This window comes from Perna viridis, chromosome 4 (genome assembly GCF_037379345.1).
Source record: "Perna viridis isolate PV_CMFRI_1.1 ecotype Kerala chromosome 4, ASM3737934v1, whole genome shotgun sequence".
In the NCBI taxonomy this organism is placed as follows: Eukaryota; Metazoa; Mollusca; class Bivalvia; order Mytilida; family Mytilidae; genus Perna; species Perna viridis.
Window position 1 is genome coordinate 17975188 of NC_142448.1, and position 27951 is coordinate 18003138.

The window sequence follows — 27951 nt, forward strand, 5'->3', positions numbered from 1 at the left end:
ATGTAATTGATAGTTGACAGAAAAGTAAAAAGAATTATAATATATGCCAACACTTGACAGAATCCAAATATTAGGTTGTTTACACTATTAAGTTATAAAAACTGTGTGTTGAGAAATTCCACCTTCTGATAAAATGAAGTGCAGTGTTACAAGTGAAAAAAAAGAATGAATTTCTCCCACAATTTTCATTAGGGATGAGTGATCTTTCATTCTTAAAATGCTGCAGTTTAAAGTCACATCTATAAATAGACACCTGTATATGATTACCATCATCATTTCCCATAACTGTCAGTGGCAGTTTTGTAACAATACTTCACAAAATCACAATTCACCTGTGACAATGTTGATGCTCGTTTTTTTACTGGCTTTAGTCCAGATATTCGCAGAGGCTGAAAACATTTTTTTTCAATCTGATCAAGGGAGGCAATCAAGCTTAATAAAAATTAGCCTCCCAAGACAGCATAATTATTTGGACTACATTGGATTACTGAGTTCAGGCAAGAATGCATGACCTCATAAAATAATGGTGGTCTCAACTTGATAATAACCATTTGAGGTAGATGGTAAGATCTGAGTTCCCTTAAAGCACTCTAGAACGCTAAGAATGTTAAAATGTTTACTGGTAGTGGTAAGCAGTAAAACGACTTTTAAAACTCTGGACTTCAGGTTTTCTCTATCAATGCATTCACACGTGAAACGTTCATATTTGACATGGGGTACAAAACGAATCTGAAATGATGTGTGATGCCCGTAACTTTGTTGAAAAGAAACGAAAACAAATAGGATGAAGCCATTCCAAAGCACACTTTCCGATACCTCTACCTGTTGGGGGCCATTTTGTCAACCATTTGTGGTTTTTACTTACTGACTGCAGCGTTTTGAATCCATAAGCTTCGAATGTGTCGGCGTACTGTTTACACATGAATGTTTCTAACCACCTTTCAACGGGTCCGGGCATCTTACAACCCAATAGACCCTACAAATTACTGATTTTCTCAAAAAATTGCTTGAGATTTAACATAATGGAAGAAAATCACGTGACTGAGCACCAGGCCGATTGGCCGCTTATGATCTTATGAAAATATAGAACATGTTTACAAATGCCGATAAAGATCATTTTTGCTCTTATTGTGTTGTTATTTGGTTTCTCCAAATAAAGAATAACTACAAATTTCAACGCAAAAAGTTATACGTACTCACATGATGGTACATTATTAAACAATTAAAAAAGGTTACATAAAACAGATAGCACGCAAACGTTGAACGTAAGTGGGCACAATCGCGATACTGGTAGTCATCTAACGTTGGAGCAATGTTGGAACGTACAAATAGCATCGGCCCAACAATGGACCCAACGACTTTATTTAAATGAATCCCAGACGTTTTATACTGTACTATGAGAATCAAGATGAACATGATATTTCTTGTTATATTATGGTGGTTTAATGGGGTTTCGATCACCTAATTGCAGTTAATTTATTATTTCATAAGTTTGTATATCAATTCTTTTCTGTTTGAGGCCGATTGCTTAAATTCTAACATAGTTTTTTCTGCTTAGATTGATGAATATTAGTATATATGTTTCTTTTTTTATTCTCACTACACTTACCTCCTACAAATATATGTCATATTATTTATTACAAAGTTTTTATATAACGCTTATCCAACAAAATTAAATATTACACTAAGCGTTTAACATTACACACTCACGAACACAAGCACGCGTTTACCCACTAACCGCTATCACACAACATGCACGCGCCTACACACACACGCACAAACCCCCCACACGCATACACACACCATAACACATACACTCTGTAAATTATATTAACATAGGCTTATGTATAAACAATAATAATAAATTACAAGTACAAGATATATAAATATAAAATATGTAAAATAATATGTAAAGTTTCATTAAAATAAATTAAGTATAAAGTTAAATGTTTGAACAAACCAATATTAAAATAATTAAAACCATAATAAAAAATAAAATGTTAGAAAATATACTAATTGCACTAAGATATTTTATATGAAATTAAAACCAAGGGAAAAAAATAATAATTAGCATTACTAAATACTGCTGACATGTGAATTCGATCACCCTATGTTCCCATAAATGCTCATTTAGGTTTTAAACGGTCATAACCGTATAAAAGAAATTGAATTGTTTAATTTTACATTTAAGCACAATGAATTTGAAGATGCATTAAATGAACTTTGATTTAATAACAAGAACAAATTAAATATATACATCTGAATCCGTCTCTTTAGATCCTACTTTAGAAAATGTGGTTAACTTGGGAGAATAAAAGAAGTGTTTTACATGTTTAATTCTAAAATTTTGTCTGATATGAACTTTGAGTAACTCTGTTGAATTATGGTGTTTTTGTAAAATAGCGGAAGTAATTCAGCACGCACTGTGTACACGGTTTTTTTTCATTCGTGATCGATTTCACAGACAAATCGAAAACACGTGCAAAGACCATAATATTTACACTCCCATGATCGGCGGATGACGTTGTAAACCCCGACCTAAAGAAAACAAATAGTAAAAATGTATATTTTTGCATGAAATCTTAATGTTCCCTATAAATTTAAACCCCAGTTCAACTAATCTGAAATTCAATGAAAAAAAAATCATGTTCTTGCATTGTGCTTAGAAGGTTTTCGTTGATGAAATTGTAGTCTGTACTATATTGTAATTTTCCAATTTCGCATCTCGCTCCAATTGGTTTTGTTTACTTCGCCTAAAACATGAAATTTTACATATGTCTGTGGTGTAAATGTGTATAACGTGATGACAAATTCATTATGGCAGGAGTGGAGGGTGTTCCTTTAACTTCGATGAATACTCTTATGAGTCTTGCATTGAAAGTTATACCAAATTATGTCATGTTATTTCCAGTCATGAAGTGATATAAAACATATATTTATAAAAAAATATAATTTTCTGTCAACCGAAATATTTTGTACCTTTCAATCCGCAGAATTATTTAAACGTGTGCGCAAGAAACAACACGGATCTGTTGCGTGTTTTCAGAGAAAAATATGATAAAGCTTTATTTGATAAAGGACACAAATCATAATTTGCATTTCTTGATATTCCTTTCAAAAATTAAACATCATAAGGATTGTTTTACTTTTATCTTTATTTTTATATGACAAACAGAAAAAAAACAAGAACTTTTCTATGTTACAACTTCCAACTGAATTGTAATCTTGTTAGGTAGGTGTCAAGTTCAGCCATTGTAATTTCCCTTGGTTCTCTAAAGCAATTTTACATTTTTAATTAACACCATAATCTTATTATTTGGAACATAAGAAATTAAAAAAAAATGTTATGTCTTACATATTCTGATAACTTACAATGCATATTTTTGTAATTTTTGCATGCATAGGGGAGGTGTTCTCCGTTATGTTAGGCCATATGGCCTCTTTGTTGCACGGGCAAATTAAGCTTACTGTGTCACTGGGTGTACATTAAGCTAATGTCCCTCCGGTTCTGTTTTTTCAGTTTTGACATTAATACAACTTGAAAAATTTCGAACGATAGGTAGTTTATCCCGGAAAGCATGTTAACAATCATATACACATATATATTGTAAGTTTAATACCTGCAAGTTCTTATATACATAAAAAAAACATTTACGAAACGAGCTTCCTTCTTAAAATTATCCGAATTTTAGGAAATTAGGTCAATATGTTATAAATAAATAAATAAATAAATAAGTAAATAAATAAATAAATAAATAAATTTTACGTAGAGTCGGCATGAAATATGTAAATATGTAATAAAAAAAAAACATAAGCTGTATTGAGCTTTTGACCGACATTATTCATTGTTCACCTATCTAATTACCCCGGTGATTAAAATTGGGTTACACTATACAGATGGGATTGATGTGCACTGTGACCCGGTTTTATTCTATGAAACTTAAAAAATAAATGGTGAAATTTTTGGAAATATTGATTGTTGGTAGTAGAACGTTCGTACTTAAATCGATGCAATATTTGTGAACGTAAAGAGGTGTAAAATGCATGCTTTAAGCTATCCGGAATGATTTAAGTCCTCACCGAACTGGGTTCTCTTCCCTGCCCCAACTGCTGTTTTTCAAAATTGCAAAATTTCGCACTAATTTTAAGAATTAAAATCATGAACAAATGAGCAGAAAAAGGTACACTTTTTTTGTTCATTTTTTAAAATGATAATACCATGCCCTCTTACTTTTTCTGGCAGTTTGAAAGTACCTGATATTTTAGAAAACCTTTTTTTTTGACAATATCAATTTTCGGAAGGCCCCCAAAATTTGTTGTGAAAATTAATATTTATTTTTATTATGTTACCATGGCTATAGATTTTCATGACAAAATAGAAAAGAATATCTTTCTTTTTTTCGTGGATCCCCATAATGTAAGGTTTTGAAAAATATATACTTTTTACAGGGAAAAAATGTTGGATTTGCTTGTTTAAGTGTCTCAATATAGCATTATTTCCACAAATTGTCATAATGTTATCTGCAATGACATATCTTTATAGTGGAACAATTTATGTCTTTTGCGGATTTCCACCACTAACTTTCCGAAAACGGTTTAACTTTTACGGTTATACCATACAGGGTTATCTGCCCTTACATTATTTCCCCTGGCGCAACTTTCAACTTTAATTGAATTTATACCGTCTTTTAAATAGGTGCACAGGAAGCAGGTATAAACGCATTCAAATAAAAAAGATATAATAATATAGTGGTCTAGGGCGCTGGACTTGTTGCATGCGGTGTTGCCATAGTCGGGCATAGATCATTAGATGTCACAGCGGTACGAGTTCGAGTCCCGCGGAAGGAACGACCAAAAATTTGCATCGCAAATTTGACAGTTCTAACATCGTTGGGAATTTTTCAGACCTTTCTATACGTTTACATATCTTCCCTGTATCAATTTGATCCGATGGAGCAGTGTACTGTGTAGTGAATAGAGTCGTCACATTCTGAGACGTTTAATTTTATACAGAACTTCAGAAGGATGAAACTAAAGAGTAATCAAGGGAACATAGCGGTAATCAATAGAATGTAATCCAGGGACAAAGACCAGACATGGAAAACAGACACACACAACAAAGAACACAAAGTAACTAAAATCATACAAACAAAGCAACAAAAGTAAATGAACAACTCGGACTCCACCAAAAACTTGGAGCATGGACCAGGTGCACCGGTAGGTATCAGGTCGATCTGGCCTCAAGTCGATTCGGCCCAGGTCGATCTGTCCCCAAATCATTCCGGCCTCATATTAAAATATGAAGTATTTCTACAAATACGGGTGTTGTCATAAGAATTGGACTATGGAAGAAAATTAAACCGAGGAAACCCAGTCATTATCAATGAGCAGATGTGTATTAGTCCGAATTTCCTTTGACCCTGCAACCCTCCTCTTTTTTATTTGGATATTGGTATGTCGGGTTGGGGTTAGAACGATGTGCCATACAAAAAGTTGGAGATTTAGCGGTACCGCGGAGTGCTGCCCTTCAACTGCTTGTAACAACTTTCAAGTTGAAATTGTGCACGTCACACCTACCTAGTTCGATTCCGGTTTCATTTTCCTGTATGCTGATACCAAATTTGCTACAAAAATTACATTTATTATTGAATTTTCAATAATTTTCAATGAGAGACCCTGTTTTGTTGACAGAGCAGAAATGATTTTTAAAACCGGAATCTTACAGAATATTTCAAAATTCCGCTGAAAAATTAAGTGTCTGCTACCCTTCTGTTCCAAAAGTAACAATCTCCGCTTACTTTCTATTACGGTTCAAAATGTCAACAAAACAGGGTCTCTCCAACTTTTTGTATGGCACATCGTTCTGACCCCAACCCGACATATCAATATCCAAATAAAAAAGAGGAGGGTTGCAGGGTCAGAGGAAATTCGGACTAATGTGTATTTACTACCACTTCAGGATTACAGTGGAAACCTTTACTTGTAGTTGCAACTTTTGTTTTTCATCAGTAATTAGTTGCAGATTTCTTTTTTTCAGATTACAGTAAAGACGATTTTATGAATATATAGATAACACCATATAACAATATCACCAGTTGAATGAAAACCTCTTCATGAAAATATATATATTTTTTACTTTTATTATTGTATTGTTTGTATTGACAGGAATTCATCTGGTTTATTTGTTGCTGATTTCGTCTTTTTTTGTGTATGTATTTCAGATTTTGTTTTTGATTCATTTTTACTTCATTTTCTTGTGTAAATTTTTTTTTAAACTGAGTTCTTTTGGAGTTTCTACATATGTTAATGTAGAAAAGTTGGTAAAATGGTTTCTTCACCACTTTGAATGTACCGTTGACATACCATTTCTTTGCATTCTGCAGAAGGTGAAGTTGTTGGGGTGTTGCAAACATGATGTGTCGCTTCTCGTTGTCTCCTCTTTTATTGGAAAAAATTTTGCATATCAAACAATATTTCTCAAACTGAGTAGTTTTTTTTTTAAATTTGTTTAAATAAAAGTTGTGCACGATAGCTTGGGAATGAAGCCATATTTATTAAATATAAATCAATAGACATGTGAAAATCAAAGACCTTTTAACAATCATCAATTGTGTTTGATTGTTGTTAACTTTCTGACAACTTTAGCTTTTGTTTTCATGCGAACTGTATGGGTTTTACTGTTGTAATATATTAATAAGACAACCCCTCTAGTATTAAAGCTTTCAATGTATTTATTTAATGTTTGTAAGGCCCTTTTTGTGTTGGATTCCTTCAGATCTTATTGACTTGTTGCAGTATAAATTCTAAAATATAACCTGACAACTGTAGATGTATTGAAATGCATATTGCATATTAACCATATTTTCTCTTTATTGAGAAGCATCATTAATATGATGAGTAACTTGGGCATCTTTTCTTTTCATTAAATGCATACTATGAGGTGCAGTATATGAGGAAATGTATCAGATACTCAAAATTAAAAAAAAAATCATTAGCATTTAAAATAAATAGTATTTCTTATAACTATTACAAACAAAATTTTCAGGAAATATACTGCACTTTTGAATTTGCAAAACAAGAATTGAAGATTGTAGGGGAGGTAACTCACTATATATAAATACTTGTTATTTATAATTTGTTTACATGCCTGGTTCAATAAATTTAATACCTTTTAAATTAACAGTATTTGCCAAATTAATTGTGCAGTAGAAAATAATCTTTAGAAAATGATTGGCTGTTCATGAAATGTTAGCAGATCTAATTAGGATTTATTTTCTAATTGTCAATCCGGATTAGCTGATTGCTCCTCAGGGATTATTTACTGGTCATAAAACATTCCATTACCTGTTAAGACAGTGCTTGAAAGGTTGTCACGCTAAATCTCCCTTACAGAAAAACTGTAAATAGGGAGCTCTACCTCTTCAAACATTCCATAGTTTGACAAGTATACTCTCAATGTTTTTACCATATAATTTGATAATACAAAGTCAGATGAGGTAATCTGATTAAGATATACAGGATATAAAGTCTCAAATTTCGTAGGATGAAAAGTCACAATATTAAATTATTTCATAGGACAAAAAGGGTATCTGGATGATACAATCCAACTTCAGTCCAAGTGAGATCTTGTGGATTGAGTATCAAAATGTATCGATTCAATAAAATATGAAAAGGTGCCTACCTCTTTTTGGGGGTTTAAAGGGGACAGAACCCCCCTCACTGATGGAAAAATCTAGAAGCCTTATAGCTTTGTCAAATAGGCCAAAATGTTTTCAGTAGCTATATTTTTTTTATTGATTTAGCAAATTTCTGATCTTACCATTTACAACTGATTTGTGAATATTTTTTTAAGCCATTGAAAAGTTATCAAAAAATGTTTTTTTCTGCCCCGTTGTGGCCCCTGCTGTCTTGATGGTAACTATGAATCAGTTTCTTAAGACACTTTTCAAAATAGCACTTCCACCAAGTTTGAGCTTTTGTGGACTTGATTTGAATGATCTAGAAATTTTTAATTTTTGGCTATAATCATTTGTGTAAACAAATGACATATCATCCAAATCTCATGAATTTGGTTGATATGTCATTTGCCTTAGCATTGGCGATTTGATTTGACTAAAGATAGCTGAACATGTAACCACTGTTCATGTTAATTGTAGTCTGTTTTGTTAAATATTTGACAGTTTAGAAAAAAATATTGATACTAAAAAATAAAAATTTTCATGAAAATAACATTCTTTACAACTACTTATGTAATTATGACTTTTTGTCCTGTGACCTCATGTCCTACCTGAATTAAAGTTTCAGTTGTGACTTTTTGTCCTTCATTTGTCATATGATACCTGAAACACTCCAGAAGAAACATCATATCCCAATTAGTCTCAGAGCTGCTTGGTCCAATCAAATCTTAGACATTTGACATGTTTCCTTTAGATGTCTTCAGGAGTAAATTTAAATTTCTACTGAAGCATCTATGACGTAGATATTTTTTGACTGCTTATATATGGAAAAAGTGCAGGAAAATTTTCCCGCCATTTTTCCATAGTGCATTTCAACTAAATTTGACCTATTAACATCTTAAAAAAGCAAATTTTACAAACACTTTGATGGTTATTTTTGGAGGTTGTTGGGTATAAATACTTGATTAATGCAATAAAATCTCTGTCTTTCCCTTCATGTGCCACGCCTGAAGCATATTTTGCCTGATTCTTGGACGGAGAAGTATTTAACTTGTCTGTACACATCATCCCATGGTTTGATATCGATTAATATTGTAGGTATAATCAGCTCCACTGTATTTCACTCAATGGTTCAGTGCCTTAAGTGTTACATTACCTGTCTCACTATTATATATTCCTGATTATCTTGATATATATTTTTTTTAAATGGGAACTGACTAAGTATATTTAAGTTGTAATATTAAAAGCATGTAGATATCTTGTAATCCAACTCCAGTATTCTTGAGTTACAAGTGACATGTATATGTAGCTAAAGTTATGTTAACCTTTGGGCAAAAACTGCCTTCTTGTCAGAACTAGTTAATTTTAGTGCAGAAATAAGTTTGATTCCTTGAACAATTGAAATGGTAGGACCGGGCATCACTTCCTCAAAAAGACAACATCTTACGATAACAAATAACAATTAAATTTTCCAGGAAAGAAGATGAATGACAATACTGCTGTGATAAGAATGAAGAGAGATTTTGACAAATTTATCAGTGGAGATAGACAACATGGAAAATTTGACTTGAGTCAGAGTATTGGTTCAGATGATAGTAGTTTAGGCAATATAACATCTGGTACTGCTATGTCAGTCAAATCTTTGTTAGGTATGTGATGTTTAATTGAAGTATGGTGATACACAGCCTTACAGAGTTAAGGCCTATTTGAAAAAAAATTATATCCATTGCTTTGGCCGTTTATGAACCACTATTATTTGTGAACTTTTTAACTCCTTACACAAATTCTTTGTCTTAACTGTAAGATCTTAGGACTGAAATTTACATAGCAGTCACCAGATTTAAGATTTAAAAAGAATGTTAGTACCACATACAGTCATGAATCCTCAAAACATGAGATAGTTGAAGTGGCATGATTAACCATGGTATTTTGCTTCAGTAAAGTCCATAGATTTATCTTCCTTTATTTCTAATTATTTCAAAACAATAAAAAAAATGTAGAGTCTCAATTTTCTTTGTGGAGTCATTCATGTGTAGTAGTGGTTGATTTCTCTTGGGACAGATGTAAATAAATGAATGATCCAGACTATGAATGTCGTGTTTTTGTTCCATTCCTTATTTTAAATGTTGGAGAAAGGTTTTTCTATTATTTCTCATTTTGTAATATTTGTCATGACACATCCATGACTGTAGTTTAATGGTATACACAAACAGTAAGGTAGTGTTACATCTAAGTGATCAGATTCAGAAAGTTGCTTAATTTTCTATGATACATACTTATCTTTTTTTTTTATTTATTTTACAGAAAAAGAAAAAGAAGGCATGTTGAAGGATGCTGAATTAACAAAAGCTAAAAGCATGATTACTAAACTTGAATCAGAAATTTCAGTGTTAAAGGCTTCAAACAAAAGAGCAAGAATAGAGTATGAAAAAGACCTAGGCAATTCTAAAGATGAAAAAGATGTAAGATAATTAAGAATGAAAGTTACAGTGGAAAATGTTCATGAAACAGTGAAATAACCAAGAAAAATAAAGATTAGGTTGGGCAATTCTCTGTCACTGTTTCCCATCGGAGACATCCTTAATTACGTAACCTAGACTACACAAAGTCATTAATTACATGTTACAGATGTTATATGGATATAATTTGATCTAGGACATGAAATTATTGACTGAAGCAACATATCTTAATATTTTATAAAATACAGAGATTCATGTTAGAAAGAATGAGAGATCAATGACCTACTTCAAAGTCAGGGGGACAATGAATTCAGTGTTACTCTACTGGTAGGTCTTGATGTATGGCGCACTATCATTGTAAAAAATAAGCATTTAAGCATATGCCCAGTTTGATTTATGCGAATGCTTAAACTGAATTTTGCATATGCTTTGTAATTTATGTATATGCTAAATTATTTATGCATATGCAAAATTCATATTTTGCCTATGCTAAATTATTTATGCATATGCATAATTCATATTTTGCCTATGCTTAATTCAGGGTTTTTCCCAGGATTTGGAAGGCTTTAGTCACTTTTGCGGTCGGGTATTTTTCAAATTTCAAGAATAATAAAAACAAAGTCAATCATATTTATTACATATATTTTATTTCTTTTTCAGCATCAAGTAACAATAAAAAGTATAAAGTACATTAATAATAAAATATATAGATAAAACTTTGTGTTGGTTGTTTGTTAATACATACATGTATATCTATAGACATAAAAAATTAATATGGTATGTCCAAAAATATGGGAAAAGTGCAACAAACAATTTTTTTTAAACACATAGTTGCTTTGCGCCTGATTTTCCTATAAAGATCGTTTGCGGCAGTTGTAACATTTTTATTTGTATATGATAACTATTTATTAAAATATAAAAATAGAATTATAAAATCACCACATACATGATGATCTAAAAGATCGTTGAGATCGGTCAAGTTGGATGACGGTTGGTTTGTTTTCGCCATCCACAGAATACTGGTCATTGTAGCAGTCACGTCTTTTTCATGGCTTTTGTGTACAGTTGCTACACCTTGGTCCCAGTTGCTCCTCATTGTTTTGGTCTCAATGGCCTTTTTATGATCGGCGCTTTTGATATGTTTTTGGATGTTGTCTTTCAGTAGTGTCTGGCATCCAATCGTAAAAGTGTTGGTGAGTTTGGCAGCTTTACAATCTGAACAGAACATTGCGTTCTGCTCTTGGTCAAAATAAATAGCTGGAAATATCTTTGACCATTCTTCTTTGAATTTTGAATTTTGAATTCTTTCTGCCCTAGTTTTCTTTGTAGATTTTTGGGTTTTTGGTTGTGTGACCTGTGACTTGGGGTCACGTGTAGAAGTAAAGAAATTTGTAATCATGACGATGTACAAGAATGACGAAAATAGATTCATCCTATCTATTTATGTCTCTTGAGAATTTGAGTATGAGCAGCTCAAAATGTCACACACAAGCCGTAATTTTAACTAATCATAATTCTTTTGTCGGCTCGTTATCATTCAATTACGCAGTTACACTTCAATAGGATTACCTGTGTAAACATCGACACCAATTTATTGGGATTAAGGTGAAATCATTTAATTGACAGTTAATTGGCTTGGGTCGTAAACTTGTCGTTTAATTGTAGTAAGAATCGAATTTTAGTGGCGATAAAAATTATACGTTTTGATTTTTTAAGTGACGAAAGTAACCAAATTTTTTTTCGGGAATATAAAAAGGCTTTCGCCAATGACGAAAGTGACGAGCGCTCGGAAAATCCCTGTTAATTGTGTATTCATGTGCAAGATTTGAATTTTGCCTAAACTATGTAACACTCAATCTGATTGGATGACTGAAAAAGTTTTGCAACAGCAGAAATGTCAGTCCTATTTATGCCTATGCATTTAAGGATAGGCACAATTAGAATTTTGTATATGCATAAACAATTTAGCATAGGAAAAATATGCATAGATACACATTTTTACCTGATATAGCACCATTATAGTGGACCTATCATACAAACATTTATATGTACATGCTTTATAGAGAAATTTAAGTTTCACTGATTAGGCATTGAGGGGCATTTATTTGATCCCTTAGCACCTGTATTCAATACCTGTATTCTACACCTGTAAGTAATTTATAATGTTTTCACTTATTTGTTCATAAGATTATTCTATTTATTATTATGACTCAGCAGACTACCATAGATAGTTCCTATGCCATCCCTTAGACTAACTTGTGTACGTAATACATTTCAGAGAGAAAGTGACAAAATAAAGGAATTAAAGTCACAGATTTTGTTTTTATCAAGTCGTGAACAGCTAGCCAGAGAAGAGTTAGATGAATACAAAAAAGGCAAAGATAATTCAAAAACAGATTATGAGAGTAAAATTATGGAGTTGCAGAAAGGTAGAGTTAGATTACAGGATGAAGTTACAAAGGTATTTATCTAAAAGGCCAACCAAATCAGACATGTTCCTGCTTATCTTCATAAACACACTGTAGTAATAGTATGTAGAGTAAATGATATATTCTGTAAGGAAAGGCTTTGAATCACAATGAATTTAAAATTGAATATAATGCATCTTGATAATATGGCATGGTAGAAATACGTCTAGTATTTTTACCAGTTATTTAAAGCATAAAACATGTGTATGCCAGTGCTTGACATTGAAAATTAAGACTTGATATTGTAATCTTAATTATGTATTGCCAACCTTTGACTCCTTTTCTTACAAAAGAATCACCAATTTTTGCATAAGATGATTAAATTTAAAACTGTCAAGAGATGTACCATATATTATTTGTTTTGTTAAGGCCAAAATTTTCATTATAATATTTAAGACTAGGATGTACATGTATATTTGGCAATAGGTAATGGGCTCTATTTTAGTATTTCACAATTTTTGTTTGCTGTAGTTAAAACAGAATATCTCAGAAATGAACTCTGAGTTTAGAAATGAGTTGATGAAGTCCCAGTCAGATCAGCAGAAAATCAGTACTGAGTTAGAAGAAAGTCAGATGCAACTAAAACTTCAGCAAAGGTAAAGAATAGATATGTTTACCAGTATAGTATTTCATTGAAATCATGATTCTCTACCTATTTACCAGTAGTATTTCATTGAAATCATGATTCTTTCCCTTTTTACCAGTAGTATTTCATTGAAATCATGATTCTCTTCCTGTTTACCAGTAGTATTTCATTGAAATCATGATTCTTTCCCTATTTATACAGAATTTGCTATTTTTTAATCTGAAATTTCAGTACCATAAGTTACAGATTTTTGACTGAACAGACTGGAAACTGTTTTTCTGTACCTCCTTCCAAATTTTTTTTCTCAAATTTTATTATTTTTTTGCTTTGGAAACCTACAAAGTCATCTATTCATTTACATGTACAGAACTGAGATAGACTGTATGATATAATTGAATTTAAAGTACTTACAATAAATAAGAATAGAATATAGCATTGTTGATTGTTGAAATAAGTTCATAACACTATAATGGTAAATAAATGTATCTGAAATATTTTTAGAATATCAGAAAAGGAATTATTCCAGTAAGTTCAAGTGTACTATACAGATTAAACTGTATTTCACTACTATAGGTTTAATGTCTTGTTTATCCATTGACGGTTTCAACATAAATGATTTTGCCATTTTTACCTATTGTATGCCTTACTGAAAAAGTTAGGGGAGTACAGATATTAATTAATCAGTGTTTCAATATATACATTGTCCACACTTAATCCATTATGCTGTCAGGTGTCATTTGATGAAGTTTTCGACTTGTGCAGATAAGGTCATTGTAGTGAAATTTTGTTACACAAGGGATTTACATTAAAATATGAATCTTTTAATACACATGTCACCATTGTATTATCTTCTACTTTCTTTCCTCTATTGAAATATACCAACTACAGTATGACAACTATAAAGGCTCCATAGCAATTTAATTGGCAAATCTATAATGAAATTGATTTCCTTTCAAGGAGAGTCCAGGAACTTATGTCGGAAGTAAATGAGTTACAAGAATATAGAAGTGAAGCTAGTTCTTTGGAACAAAAACTTAAGGTAAGTCAAAATTTCAATACATTTAAGGGAGTTTTATGCTTCCAAATAAAAAATAGAGCACAATTTAAACTAGAATTATGGAAAAATGTGATGTCATAAACACAACTACACTGATGAATGGATGTAATACTGTTACAAAGAGTGCTTTTTGGTGTTTCAGATGTTGCCATTAACTTTGTTACAAAATTAATTAATTGAAGAATTATTAGTCTAAATTTTTTTCCCTGTTTGGTTTTGTTAAACTTTCTGACTATGATTATATGTAATATCTAATGAATATCATGTTTTACAGGAAATACAAACTAAATGCAGCAGAATGGAAGAAGATGCTGTTGTTACTAAGGCAATGAAAAGTCAGCTGACCAAGTTTCCTGAAATAGAGAAAGAAGTTAAAAAACTTAGAGATGAGAATGCTTATTTACGGTAAACTTTTTATATGGAAAACAAACCAGCAGAATATTAAGTAGTGAAAGTATGCTGTTGAATTAACAAAATATTTGATAATCATCTACTTTGAGACAGAAAGTGTAGAAGAAAACATATTATAACAGGTTTAGAAATTCATAAGTATAAGGTTGCCAAAATGCAGGAAAAAAAATAGAAATACTGTGAGCAAGAAAGAGAATACCCCCGTGCTTCAAATGGAGTTGAATTCAATGTCAAACTTTTAAATTGGTTTAGCTTTTTTTGGAGTTCTCTGAAAACAATTGTATTCCCTTATGTACATCACCATATTATAATGCCCAACCTGCCACTGAATGGTTTTAAAGGAATTGTGCTTATGAAGTTTCTTCATGTAATAAGTAAGTTTTTGTGTCAAATAATCATATTCCTTTATACATATCAACATATAATGTCCAACTTGTGTGAGTAAAATTTCATCAAAATACCTTTAGCAATAATCCACCAAAACTTTTTTTAATCTCAATATGCAGCCAGTTAGGTAAGAAATCAAGGCATCTAGACCTTGCTATAGCAATACATTGATAAAGTTGTTTGTTTACAAGTCAATATTATATCTTCTTATATGCTCTTTTATCATGTATAATGTATAAGACCAATATTCTGAAGGGCTGTTTTCCTGACATATCCATTGATGAGACTGTCACAATTTTAAATGTATTGACCTAAAAATAAATAAAAAAACCTGTGGGGAAAATTGTAAACTTCTATTTTAACATATTCACAATATCTCCTTTGCATGTAATGGATTGTTGAATATTTACAGACTGCTACATGTAATGGATTGTTGAATATTTACAGACTGCTACATGTAATGGATTGTTGAATATTTACAGACTGCTACATGTAATGGATTGTTGAATATGTACAGACAGCTACATGTAATGGATTGTTGAATATTTACAGACTGCTACATGTAATGGATTGTTGAATATGTACAGACTGCTACATGTAATGGATTGTTGAATATTTACAGACTGCTACATGTAATGATTGATATATTGTCTTACACATTTCTAGTGACAATCAAGATAACAATTTGCTATTAAAAGAAAAGACTGAAAGTTTAGAGAAAAAATTAGAAAGAGCAGAACAGATTCAAAAAGAATGGGCCCAGCTTGATGCTGAAAATATGGTAGGCCTTAGCTTTTGTATTTAAGTAGTGATCAAAAATATTATGCTTTGTGAAATATAAATATGTATTATCTGTAAAAAAATATATAGAAAAGAGAGAGATTCATGAGAGAGAAAACAAACCAGCTTCTTTTTTTTTATGGAAAAAGCAGTGGTGGACTAAGAAAAGCATGCCATCATTTATGAAAGCTCATAGCTATTAAATCTGAAATCAGATGTATTTCAGATATTTTGAAAAGACTTGCATGAACTGCAATATATTTCTTTTGATATAAAGTACTGTTTAAATTTATGAGTTTTAAAGTATTCAGTATATTGTTATTGTGCAATGGTACATATGTATTTATATTTTAACTATAGATCTTGAAAACCAAACTACAGAAGTGGGAACAGCTTGAAAAAGATGGAAAGTAAGGCTCACTTTAATTTGGAATAAGTTATTTTGAATTTTTATGCATTTGAAATAAAAGTATTCAAATAAATGATAATCAGATATTGTGGTTCATTTGTTACAAAAATGATATTGAGTTTATACCTCTTTTGTTGTAGTTAACAAGGTAGTCATGTTCATTTTAGGCTTCATCTTAACTAATTAATGTTCTTTTATCTTTGGTTGCTCTTACCGTGAACAGAGATATTATTTTTGCATTCTAAGCATCTTACCTTTCAGTATTAATTTATAATTATGTTATAGATCTCCAGCACAAGTAACAAAGAGACTATCATATTTACAAGATTCACAGGCAGTAATGTTAGAAAGACAAGGACATCTACAAAACAGGTAATTTTTAATACCAACATCATTTTCAACTTGTTCAGATTTGCAGATTTTATTAAGACTTTGAAATAAAGAAACCTTAGCAATCATGTTCACTTACCACATGACAACTCATACAGTGTCCGAAAATAGAAAGAGGCTACGAATAGGAGAGTTCGCCAATCTCATTAGTGATGTCATACTCACTAATTTGCATATCATTAACTGTCAAGTTGGTTGGCAAATAAACAACTAAATAAACAATTAACAATTTCATGATTACAATCCCAATTTTCAAAACTTTATAACTGTGTTATTTTATATCCAATTTTGGTTCTGTAAAATGTTTCATTTAGATAAAATAATTCTTATTATGTATGTGAATTTATAACTGTTTTACTTGAAAAAATAAATTTGTAGTGATATTTATATGTAAGGAATTTATGTGAAAATCCACCCATTCAGGCTTTTATGAATGCCAACACTTCATCAAAGTTGGAAGGAAATTCAACAAAAAAATGAAAAAGCTGTCCAGGTGGCATCTTTTGATTGATTGTTTCCCTTCTGTACAGAAATCTGTGATAAACAAATAATTTAATATGACCATTTTTACTGTTAGAAAAGATGCCGTTGTTTTTATTTTATCTTGGATACAAAAGGAGAAAATTTGGTAAGAACCCCATTTGGCCTTTTAATTTATGCATTTTTAAACAAAAAATAATTGATTAAAAATGTTTTCCTTGTAGTAGTAGTATAGTAAAATGGTCGTAAACAGTGAATTCAAGCTGTTTTTGACAAGATTTATGACATTATTCCAGAAATAACAGTATGCATTTATGTAACTTTTACAAAAACCTTGAACTTTTACAGCTAGTTGAAATTGACCAGTTCCAATTTCAGTACAAATCTATCTAGGCTAGTGAGTAATTTAAATAACTCTCTAGGTAGAAATCTACTGTACATTATACCAATGTTTCTTACCATAACTAATGAAATCAACTATAAAAGACATTAAAGAGTTCGACAAAAGTCATTTAATTTTCTTCTGGTAGACTTTGATTTTGAGGCCAAATTTTGTCCTTACCAGACCAACTTGTTTTCCTATCACCTGATCAAATAAATTAGGTCATGAACTTTAAACCACACCTCTTTTAACCAGACTACTTTTACCAGTGAAATAATCTTGTCTGAAAAAAAGGCATGTGTATTGGAATAAATTAATATGAATTTATACATAGTTTTTGCCAAGATATTAAATTATAAGGAATGTAACTTAAATCTGAATTTATTATATAGTAATAAATATTGTACCATTCAAATCAATAGAAAACAAAGCATGCAATATATCCCGGTATTTGCATGCAAACTTTCATTCATATCTGGAAAAATTCGGAGACGTTCTGAATACGTTTTTTAAATTTATTGCACTGTTGTCATCTGCTGAAAAATGGCTGAATGGGAAATTGACAGGTTGTTATAAAAATGGCAATGACCTGTTTATATGGGTCAACATATTTCCGTGTTTGGTGACAATTATTGTGATTCCATTTTTTTTTCAAATAATACAAACAATGCATTCCTTTCAATTTTACTACAATTTATCAAACATTCATAAATTCATATTGCACTAGTTCATATATTTATTATGCATCATATTTCAACTAGTGCAATAAAACACATACAACGTTGTCAAATTCATTATATCCAACAAATTAGTATAATGTTAACTGAAATATTTATTACTATATAATAAAATGGTTATTGCATGAATACTGGTGAATATTGTCCCTCGCAGAATATTCACCAGTATTCATGCAATAACCCTATAATATTATCTTGTATAAAGAACTTTGATTCTTTGATTCTTTATGCAAGAAGATATAATCAGATATTAGTTACATTCCATAATGACATCCAAGCTTTTATGGTTTCTTATGTCATCCAGTTTATATGGAAATCAGACAAATAATTAAGGTGGTATAGAGGCATTAAAATAATGATGAAAGATGTTGTGCAAACCAGGCAAAAACCTTACACCTTCTGAAAACTGTGTTGCATTTGGTGAATAAGTTAACATTGTTCAATGTTGAGAATAACAATTACTGTCACATGAATCATCTTTGGTGACCCTCTGCCTTTGGATTTGAGACAATTCACATGAATCATCTTTTGTGACCCTTTTCGTTGGACTTGAGACAACTCACATGAATCATCTATAGTGACCCTTTTCCTTGGATTTGAGACAATTTCAATGAATCATCTTTTTTGTGACCCTTTTTCTTTGATTTGAGACAACTCACAGGAATCATTTTTGGTGAACCTTTTCCTTGGATTTAAGAAGTCATATTGATCGTCTTTTGTGACCCTTTTCATTTGATTTTAGACAATTCACATGAATCATCTTAAGTGACCCTTTTTCTTGGATTTGAGACAACTCGCATGAATCATCTTTTGTGACCCTTTTCCTTGGACTTGAGACAATTCACATGAATCATATTTAGTGATCCTTTTCGCTGGATTTAAGACAATTCACATGAATCATCTTTGGTGAACCTTTTCCTTGGATTTAAGACAACTCATATTGATCGTCTTTGGTGACCCTTATGTAGGGTTTGGGACAGGTTAGGTGACCCTCAACCTTGGATTTGAGACAGGTTGTTAATTAATTTGATCAAAGTTGTTCAGGGTCACCTTTTATATTCTTGTGATGTAGGAAACTAGATATTTCATAGTTTAAAAATGGTTGTTTCATTTAAAATAGTTACCATTGCTAATAAATACAATATAAACATTTTGTATTTCAATATACGGTTAATCTAAATACTACCTTTTGTTTCAAGTATTCATCAATAGTGGTATTGATATATACAACTTACATTTTTACTTTATTATTGTTTTTATTTTACAGAATAACAAGTTTAGAAGAAGCTCTATCTAACTCTCAGCAAAAATTGCAAACTAGTAAAAGTGACGTACAGCAAGAGAAATCAAAATTAGAACAGAGCACAGACTTAATCAAGAGGCTACAGAAAAAATTGCTATTTGTTACCAAGGTTGAGTATTTTGTTTTAGCTTTCTACAAACTTTTGTCCTTTGTGTTTTTCTCAATTTTTTTGAAATCCAGAAAATTGTATGGTTGGGTTGAGTAAGTATTAAAGGAACAACCCAATGTTTTATGTAACCAGGTGTAAACTTTGAATTTTTTTATGGTAAGAAATCAAGGTGCAGTCAAATCTTGGTAGCTTGAACTCAAAGGAACCATACAAATGTGTTCAACATTTGGGAGATCAGAAATTTCCAGAATTTTGTTACTCCTTGTCCAAATTTGACCTGATTGTAAAGATTTGTTTACTGTTTTTGTTTTTGAATATTTTTTTGCTTTTACAATGTTTTTAGTTATTAGAATTGCCATGTTTGATTTAAAAGATAAAAAAGTTTGAGTAGGAAGATCAATATCTGTTTTCATTAAATAATGTGATGAGTTTGAGTTACAAAGGGTTATTTTCTAAGGTTTATAAGCACTGGAACCAAAACTTTTATTTGAGAAATCCTGGGTCATTTACATTGTTGGTATAGGAGAAAAGTTTGCTACTTTAAAATGTGTTTGAGAAATCCCGGGTGTTTGAGCCATCTAACTCCGAGCTAGTGAAGTTTGACTACTTGCAGATATATTTTGCAGCATGCTAGGAATGAAAATGATTCATTTATTGAAAGCTAAAAAATTGGGTTAGTAAAATACCTTAGTGAATGATTAAGACTTGCACAGATAAATTAATTGATTTACAGTTAAACATTTTATTTATTTATGTCTCTGATTGAATGCTATTCACTGAGGGCCTTTCCAGGAGGTTGGAACACCAAAGCATAAAAGGGGTACACAAATAGATTTATTTACATTATAGTATTTTGACTATTCTGTTGTTAAAGAATGGAACCCACTTCTTCGATGATTAAAACGTGAGTGAGTCCGACCACCCAGGGTACTCTTATGTGGAAAATCTCTCAGTATGAAATGATGTATTCATAGAAAAGCAGAGGACGCTTACCCTACCGGTGCACCTGGTCCATGTTCCCAGTTTTTAGTGGAGTCTGAGTTGCTCATTTGCTTTTGTTGCTTTGTGTGTATGATTTTAGTTACTTTGTGTTCTTTGTTGTGTATGTCTGTTTTCCATGTCTGGTCTTTGTCCCTGGATTGCATTCTTTTGATTACCACTATAACCTTGGTTCCCTTGATAACTCTTCTATACATGATAATAATTTTTAATTGACAGGAAAGAGATGGATTCAAAAATATACTAGACTCTTATGAATCTGAAGTGACTGTAAATGTAGGTAAACACACTGCCTCACGAATACAGCATCTAGAGGAAGTTGTGGAGAATTACAAGAAACAAGTGGACTTCCTGGAGGCTGATCTACAGAAAGCTTACACACAGGCAGGTGTAACCAGACCTGAAGTTATACAGGTAATTAAACCTGTTAAGTCTTACCATACCTGTTCACCTCTAGATCCTCTTTGCAGGAGATGGTGGCAATTCATTTTCCAAATTGCAGGAAATTTTGAGTGATGACATTTTCGACAAATAACTTGTATATATCACATGTGTATATACAAGTCAGTTTTTATCTGTATGAAGTAGTGTTTTATTTTTTATGCAATACTAACCTGAAAAATACAAATATGAATCCCAGAAGCACAGCCTTGTAAGAAATTTCTCAAAATTACTATCTAGAAACATTTTGTACCATTCCTATGAAACAATCTGCCTCTAGGGTCTAATCTAGACGTTGATGACCAGGTGAAGTTTTAGTAAATTCTGTTTGAAAAATAAAAATAGTGACATTTTTGACCATGTAATTTATTTCAAAAACTTCTCACTCTCAAAGACAAACTGGAGAAATCAGCACATACAAGGAGAATGTTTTGCTCATTTCTCCCTCTAAATTAGGCCCTGAAGTCATGCACCGTAACTAAATTACAGAATAGTCTCAATTCTCCCTCTAAATTAGGCCCTGAAGTCATGCACCATAATTAATTTAAAGAATAGTCTCAATTCTCCCTCTGAATTAGGCCCTGAAGTCATGCACTGTAACTCAATTACAGAATAGTCTCATTTCTCCCTCTAAATTAGGCCCTGAAGTCATGCAAAGGCACACAAAATTGCAGAATAGAGTCTCAGCTCTAATTTTAGTACTCTATGGAAATTATGCTTTGAAAAGTATAAGACCGTGCAGCCATTTTGTGACCACTATTTTCAGCATGCCTTTTTACATCATTTACTCCTCCATGTACAATACTGAAAATGAATTACACATAGTTGGTAGTATACTATGTCACTCCCCAAATGACAGTGTATGGACAAAATTTGAGCTATGTGATGATGTGTGCAATTAAGTCCATTTTGGTAAATACCTGCAAGAATATTCCTTCTTTTTTGTGGGAGTGCTGGAAATAACAGATCCCAAATGGAATTATTTATTTTCTGTTAGAGTAAGCATCCTTTTGGTTAAAAAAGGATGGAATAATTTAATTAAATCACCTACCTTGACCTTGATGTAACTATCCATATGATATCATAAACAATGTAGGGTTTCCTTGTTGATCATGAAAAGTTTAGAGGCCATCCCAACATTAATCAGCTGTTCAAAGCATTAAATTAACTACACGTAAGAGCATTAAAGGCCAATGCTATTTGTGTACAAAACAGCAAAAATGGCACCCGTAAAAAAATGAAAAATACAAAATCGGGAATGTGTAGGAGGAAATTTCAAATGGGAAGATTTGTGTCTCCTGCACAGGAGAAATATTTTTTTTGGGAGATTGGTCTATTTTGCGGGAGTCTCCCACGGAGTACAGGAGGGTTAACACCTATAGTCTTACTAGATTGCTAGCAAGGAGATACTGAGGTGTCATAAAGGTTTAGGGGACAACCAACAGATTTTGAAATGTATTCAGTAACTACAGAAACAATATTATGTGAAAGTGTTATAGTGCTTGGGGTATTAATTAATGTGATTAATCTAATCAGTCTCAGAAATATAATCCCCAACCAAATGTCAAGTAAAAATAATATACCAAACCACCAAAATTTTGTCACACAAATAGGAATTCATTCACAATATTTATGAAACCTTATAACGCTGCTCAACAAAGTTCCTCATTAAATGATAAAATAGTGGTAGATAGACAAACCAACAATCAGTTATTGACCTGCTGACTTGTAATGGAGGTTTATGAATATTTTCTTACATTTTTTTTTCAGCCCACTCCCGCAGTGGTTCCTGTTCAATCAGAAGTAGATAAAAATACAATACTACAGTTAAGGTAAGTAATATAAGTAAGACAGAAACAGACAACTTTATCAAGAAGTGTGAAATGTGAATATAATCATGACTTCCTAATGAATAAATAAAATGAACAATGTTTTCCAATCAGAAATTAGTGACTTGTAAATAGAGTACAAGCTACCGAAACACACTGGTAGTAAATTTCAAAGTTAAAACAATACATTTTGACAAATGTTCAAACTTGACAGTGTTCAAAATGTTACACAGATGTTCATTGATTATGAAGTAGAACTCATTGGTATAAAGTATGGCATATTTCTACCTAGAGGCCTACATAAATTAAAATTACTCAGTAGATTTGTATTGGAATTGGAAGTCCTTTTCAACCTGCTGATATTTATCTACTTAAGTAAAAGGGTGAATGTGGCACTATTGACATTTTCAATTTAAAGGGTAAAGAATACAAGCAGTTCAACATGCACTTTAAATACTGTACTCAGTGACAAAAATGGTACTTTAGTTTTTAATAGAAAAGTGATGTGGTATTCTTTGTGTCAATGTTCTATCTTTATGAGTAAAAACAGAAAAGCATAAAGCTTGTACATTAACTTTACAGTTGCTATTGTACATTAACTTTACAGTTGCTATTGTACATTACATTTACAGTAGCTATAAATCTTTTAACAGAGAAAGAATATCAGCATTAGAAAAAGAATTAGAAAAAAGTGAAGAACAAAGATTTGTACTTGAAACCAGGATAGAACAGAGACATTTACAAGTATTTGTAGACTGATTTCATAACTCAACATTCAAAGATAGTACTCTATTATATATGCTTATAAAACAATCAACTTAAACCCTTACTTGAAAAGACGGAGATATAAAGTGAAATTTCTGTCTGTCCATTCTCACGTCCCCAGTTCAAATCCACAACTTTGAAATTTAATAAAACTTTCCTACATTCTTTTTCACATGAAGTCAATGTGGACCTCCTATTTTGTTCTTACATCAGAATGACTTTTTGAGGTTTCCTGAAGCAAAACACGGACTTGATCATTTTGACCAGAGGTAAGGAGTCATCTTCTATTCCCTATTCCCCTACTCTTTCTAAACTACTGAATGGATTCACTCATTTTTTATCACACGATGCTATTGTGCATTTCTTATTTAGTTTTGTCATCTAACTGACTTTTGGGATCATGGACTTTATGAGACATCTCAATACTTGTTTACACATCACTGATTATTTGGACCGGCAGCTTTGAAGTTTTTGTCGGACCGAAAACAAATCTGCTGGTCAAATGTGTCCATATTTTCAACCCGGATCACCTGCCATACTTGAAGAATGACATATTTACTAATCTTAAGAATTTTACAGCAGTTACAACGATAGAAGCTGATGATTGGTTAAAGAAAATATCTGTGGCGTATCATGATTGTTATTACGAGCAGTAATTAATAAACAACATTACCAAGTATTTCGAAATACAATAAAAAAAATTGTTACCAGTAATTAACTAATTATAATTTGAGTCATGTGTGAATGTGTTACGACATACCATAAATGGGTATAAAATTAATTAATTAATTTCATCAAACTAACTTCCTGCTAATTTCACACATGGGTGCCCATGCTTGACATGTTTATGATTTCGTACACCTGATGATCTAAGGCTTCAGAGCAATTGACATGCAATTCAATAAAAATAATTGAACTCACGGACAAAGTACACTTTAACAAAAATAAAAATATTAATTTAAATTAGAAATACTATACAAAGTATCATCGCTGGAATAACATGCTGTTTAAAAAAACAAACCCCTCAACTATAGGATCTCTGCTGACACCTACGATATAAATGCACATGATGTCTGACCCTCAACTTATCTGGCAAAATTGACTTATCTATGTTTTCGTCGATTTTGGTCAAAATCAGACAATTTGATTTCTACTCCACATCGACTTATAGTCCAGAAAACATGGTATATTTGTTGGGAAGGAGCAGTAGCTACCTGAGTAGTGATTCTTGTCACATCTGTTGTACTGAATACATAATTTCTGACTCAAATGAACTTCTAAAACCATGAAACTTAACTTGTTGTTTTAGAGCAGAATGAAACAGCACATTGTTGGACGTTATGAATAAATAATTAACCTTATATTTGGTCCAACACGAACATGGAATTTTATTGGACCTTCCCAAATAGTGCCGGTCAGGACTGTGGGATTGGCAGTTTTCAAGATGTCTGCTTTATTATTGACTGGCCACCCCTCTAAAATGGCTGCATAGAATTTGATAAAACTTTCCCACATTATCACATGATACCATTGTGTTCCAATTTTGTTTTTCCAACTGAAAGACTTTAGGGTTTCCTACATTATACATTTTCTAAGAAAGGATTCCCTTGTGAGCATTGCTCAGTTTTCTAGTTTAAATTTGGCTGATAGATAGATATATTAAAAGTTTTTAGCAAATCAATATTGTAAATGAATCTACATAAGTTGTCTTGAAATAGCAGATTTAATTAAAATAATGTAGAAGTGGAATAGGTGAGGCTTTTTATATTACCTTTCTATTATATGTATATCATTCTTTGCAGGGAGATTATGATCCAACTAAGACTAAAGTTCTACATTTTGAAATGAACCCTGTTGCAATAGCAGCAAAACAGAGAGCAGCAGAGTTACAAAGACTTCGAGAGGAGAATGAAGAATTAAAACAGAGAGTTAAAGTTTTGGAAGAATCTGGTGGAAAAGCTGAAGATGTAACAGAACAAGTACATAAACGATTACAAGAACCTTCAACTAGTAAAGAAGTGGATGGTAGTATTCAGTTTTCATAATTCTGTATTCTAGCTGTTTTGAAAAAAATCTGAACTATGATTTAAACATATACTTTTCAAAAAATGAACAAGTTCAAGATTTGAAGTAGAATTAGACAACTTTTCACAGAATATTAATTCGTAAATAAAATTATATTTAAAAAACTTAACCAGTAGTGATTATACTGTCTTGTATTTGCATATTAAAATAGATCAAAATGTTCAGCCTTCAATTTTACTTTCTACAGAAATAAAAGCACAGCTGACAAAAGAAGAACTAAAGAACAAAAGGCTGATGGAGGCATTTTCCAAGAAGAGTCAGGAATTCCGTGAAGTGTGTTATCAGCTGACTGGGTATAAGATAGACTTTCATTATACAAATCAATATAAAGTAACCAGTATGTATGCAGAAACAAGGGATGACTTCTTTATATTCCAGGTAATGCCCCATGTATTGTTTGGATGTGTGGGTTATAAAACATTCCCGTCAGGTAAAATGGAAGTTGGCAGCTATAATGCCAAGCTTTAAAAAATATAGCTCTTTTACTAAATTTTAGGTCCAGACTTTAGGTCCAAAAATTTTGTATGATATGATCTATTAGGTCCAAATACACAAGTCATGTGTGGCATAATTGGCACAAAAACAAGATATGCCATTAATAAGATTCAAATGTCCAGCTTTAAAGTCAAGGTCGAAAACTGAACTTCATAACAAAGGTCAGTCATTGCACATTCAAGATCAACACAACATTAAAGCTTCAAATTGACATTACCTTCACATAATAAACCTCAAACAGCTAACTTTACATTAATATGATATAAGAGTAATCAAGGGAACCAAGGCTATAGCGGTAATCAAAAGAATGTAATCCAGGGACAAAGACCAGACATGGAAAACAGACATACACAACAAAGAACATAAAGTAACTAAAATCATACATACAAAGTAGCAAAAGTAAATGAGCAACTCGGACTCTACTAAAAACTGGGAGCATGGACCAGGTGCACCGGTAGGGTAAGCGTCCTCTGCTTTTCTAGAAACAACCGCCGAGTTGCTCATAAAAAGTCAAGTCCGGGGTAGACAAACGAGGAAAGGAAAACTATGACCCGTTGAATAAATCAGTTTTCATGGTGCTGATGGATACATCATAACGATCCACGAGTTCATGATGACGACCATAAAACTTCTGTAGTGATGACTTCAATCTTGTAGCAGCATAACCCTGTTCCATAAGCCTATTTGTTAGTTATAAATTATTGTATACATGTAGCAGACATTACAAAAATAATATTCAACATCCAGAAAACAAAATGCCAAATTTTCTTTGTAAACAAAAAAAAAGATTTCACTTATATGCATCAAATGTTAAAATAAGAACCTATGATTACGGCAAGATTTTTACAAAAGCTAAATTCGTTTCAGTAATCAAATTGTTACAAGCTTTCATAAGTCTTGTATGTACAAAAACAAGAACAGACTCTCTTGATCCCAGCAAACAAGTACTGGTAGATATCATTACATGTTATGAATAAACTAGCTGTACATGACTTTGACAAGATGTTGAATGCCTAACTCATCTATTTGTATAATCTTTCTTTTTGTGTCTTTGAGACTATATTTCTAGGTGAAATTTGGTCTTTTTTGTCTTTGTTTTTTTTTTTAACTTTGATTCTTTTGTTTTTCCCTGTAACCCACTTCAGTATATTAAACTGTTATTTCTATTTCAGCAAGGTGAGAAGAATGATATGCAGCTACTAGCAACAGATTTCACAGAGAATCTGGAGGATATTATAGACTTGTATCTATCTAAACACAAATCAATCCCAGCATTCCTCAGTAGTGTCACATTAGACTTGTTTAAACGACAGACCATACAAATATCATGACCCTTTTCTGACATTTGATACTAGTGCATGAAAAAATTGTATCTGATACTCTAATGCAAGAAATCTACGACATGGTTTTCCAATATAAATTGACCATCTTGTTATTTGCATCTGCGATGAGTTAGTTCTGCTAAATGTTTGTAAAAGTGGAAGCATGAAACAGCCTTGGGAATATTTTCAAATTGAATGTGGTTGTCAGGTAAAGATGTTCTTCTCCAGTAGTCAAATACACTGCTGTGTAACTATTTGAATAATTGTCTGACATCTGATATTGCCATATCATTGATATTAAAAGATTAAGTACATAGTGTTACCAATTATTTGCATTCTATATTAAAAAAAATGTGTGAATAAAATACAATGTATGTAAAT

At 31.7% G+C, this 27951-nt stretch overlaps 2 protein-coding genes across 6 annotated transcripts in view; one reads left to right on the forward strand and one right to left on the reverse strand.

The window, feature by feature from the left end:
- Positions 1-1057, reverse strand: part of LOC148619141 (uncharacterized) — a 30050-nt gene extending 28993 nt beyond the window's left edge. Inside the window, exon 1 of the mRNA XM_088578729.1 lies at positions 866-1057. Within this exon, the coding sequence (XP_088434855.1) occupies positions 866-958 (93 nt within the window). The 5' untranslated portion in view covers positions 959-1057. The remainder of the gene's footprint in view (positions 1-865) is intronic.
- Positions 425-27905, forward strand: LOC148619142 (mitotic spindle assembly checkpoint protein MAD1-like). Of its 5 annotated transcripts, XM_088578733.1 has the most exons (18): positions 4636-4711; positions 6166-6208; positions 9152-9325; positions 9981-10138; positions 12414-12596; positions 13075-13199; positions 14147-14228; positions 14521-14651; positions 15711-15825; positions 16185-16234; positions 16519-16605; positions 19490-19634; positions 20853-21047; positions 22845-22906; positions 23557-23647; positions 25471-25693; positions 25941-26131; positions 27421-27905. In XM_088578733.1, the coding sequence occupies exons 3-18, from the start codon at positions 9160-9162 to the stop codon at positions 27577-27579; spliced, it is 2163 nt and encodes a 720-aa protein (XP_088434859.1). In that variant the 5' UTR covers positions 4636-4711; positions 6166-6208; positions 9152-9159; the 3' UTR covers positions 27580-27905. The 5 variants fall into 5 exon arrangements, with proteins under 5 accessions (XP_088434858.1, XP_088434860.1, XP_088434857.1 ...); XM_088578732.1 differs by lacking the exons at positions 4636-4711; positions 6166-6208 and adding an exon at positions 425-563; XM_088578734.1 differs by lacking the exons at positions 4636-4711; positions 6166-6208 and adding an exon at positions 467-556.
- The last annotated feature ends 46 nt before the right edge of the window (positions 27906-27951 follow it).

What these genes read in the sequence shown, in the direction of transcription:
- LOC148619142 (XM_088578732.1), top strand. Translation starts at nt 9,160, where the DNA reads ATGAATGACAATACTGCTGTGATAAGAATGAAGAGAGATTTTGACAAA. An exon ending in CAACTAAAACTTCAGCAAAG is followed by an intron (nt 13,200 to 14,146) that starts GTAAAGAATAGA and finishes TTTCCTTTCAAG; the next exon opens with GAGAGTCCAGGAACTTATGT. An exon ending in AATACAATACTACAGTTAAG is followed by an intron (nt 22,907 to 23,556) that starts GTAAGTAATATA and finishes ATCTTTTAACAG; the next exon opens with AGAAAGAATATCAGCATTAG.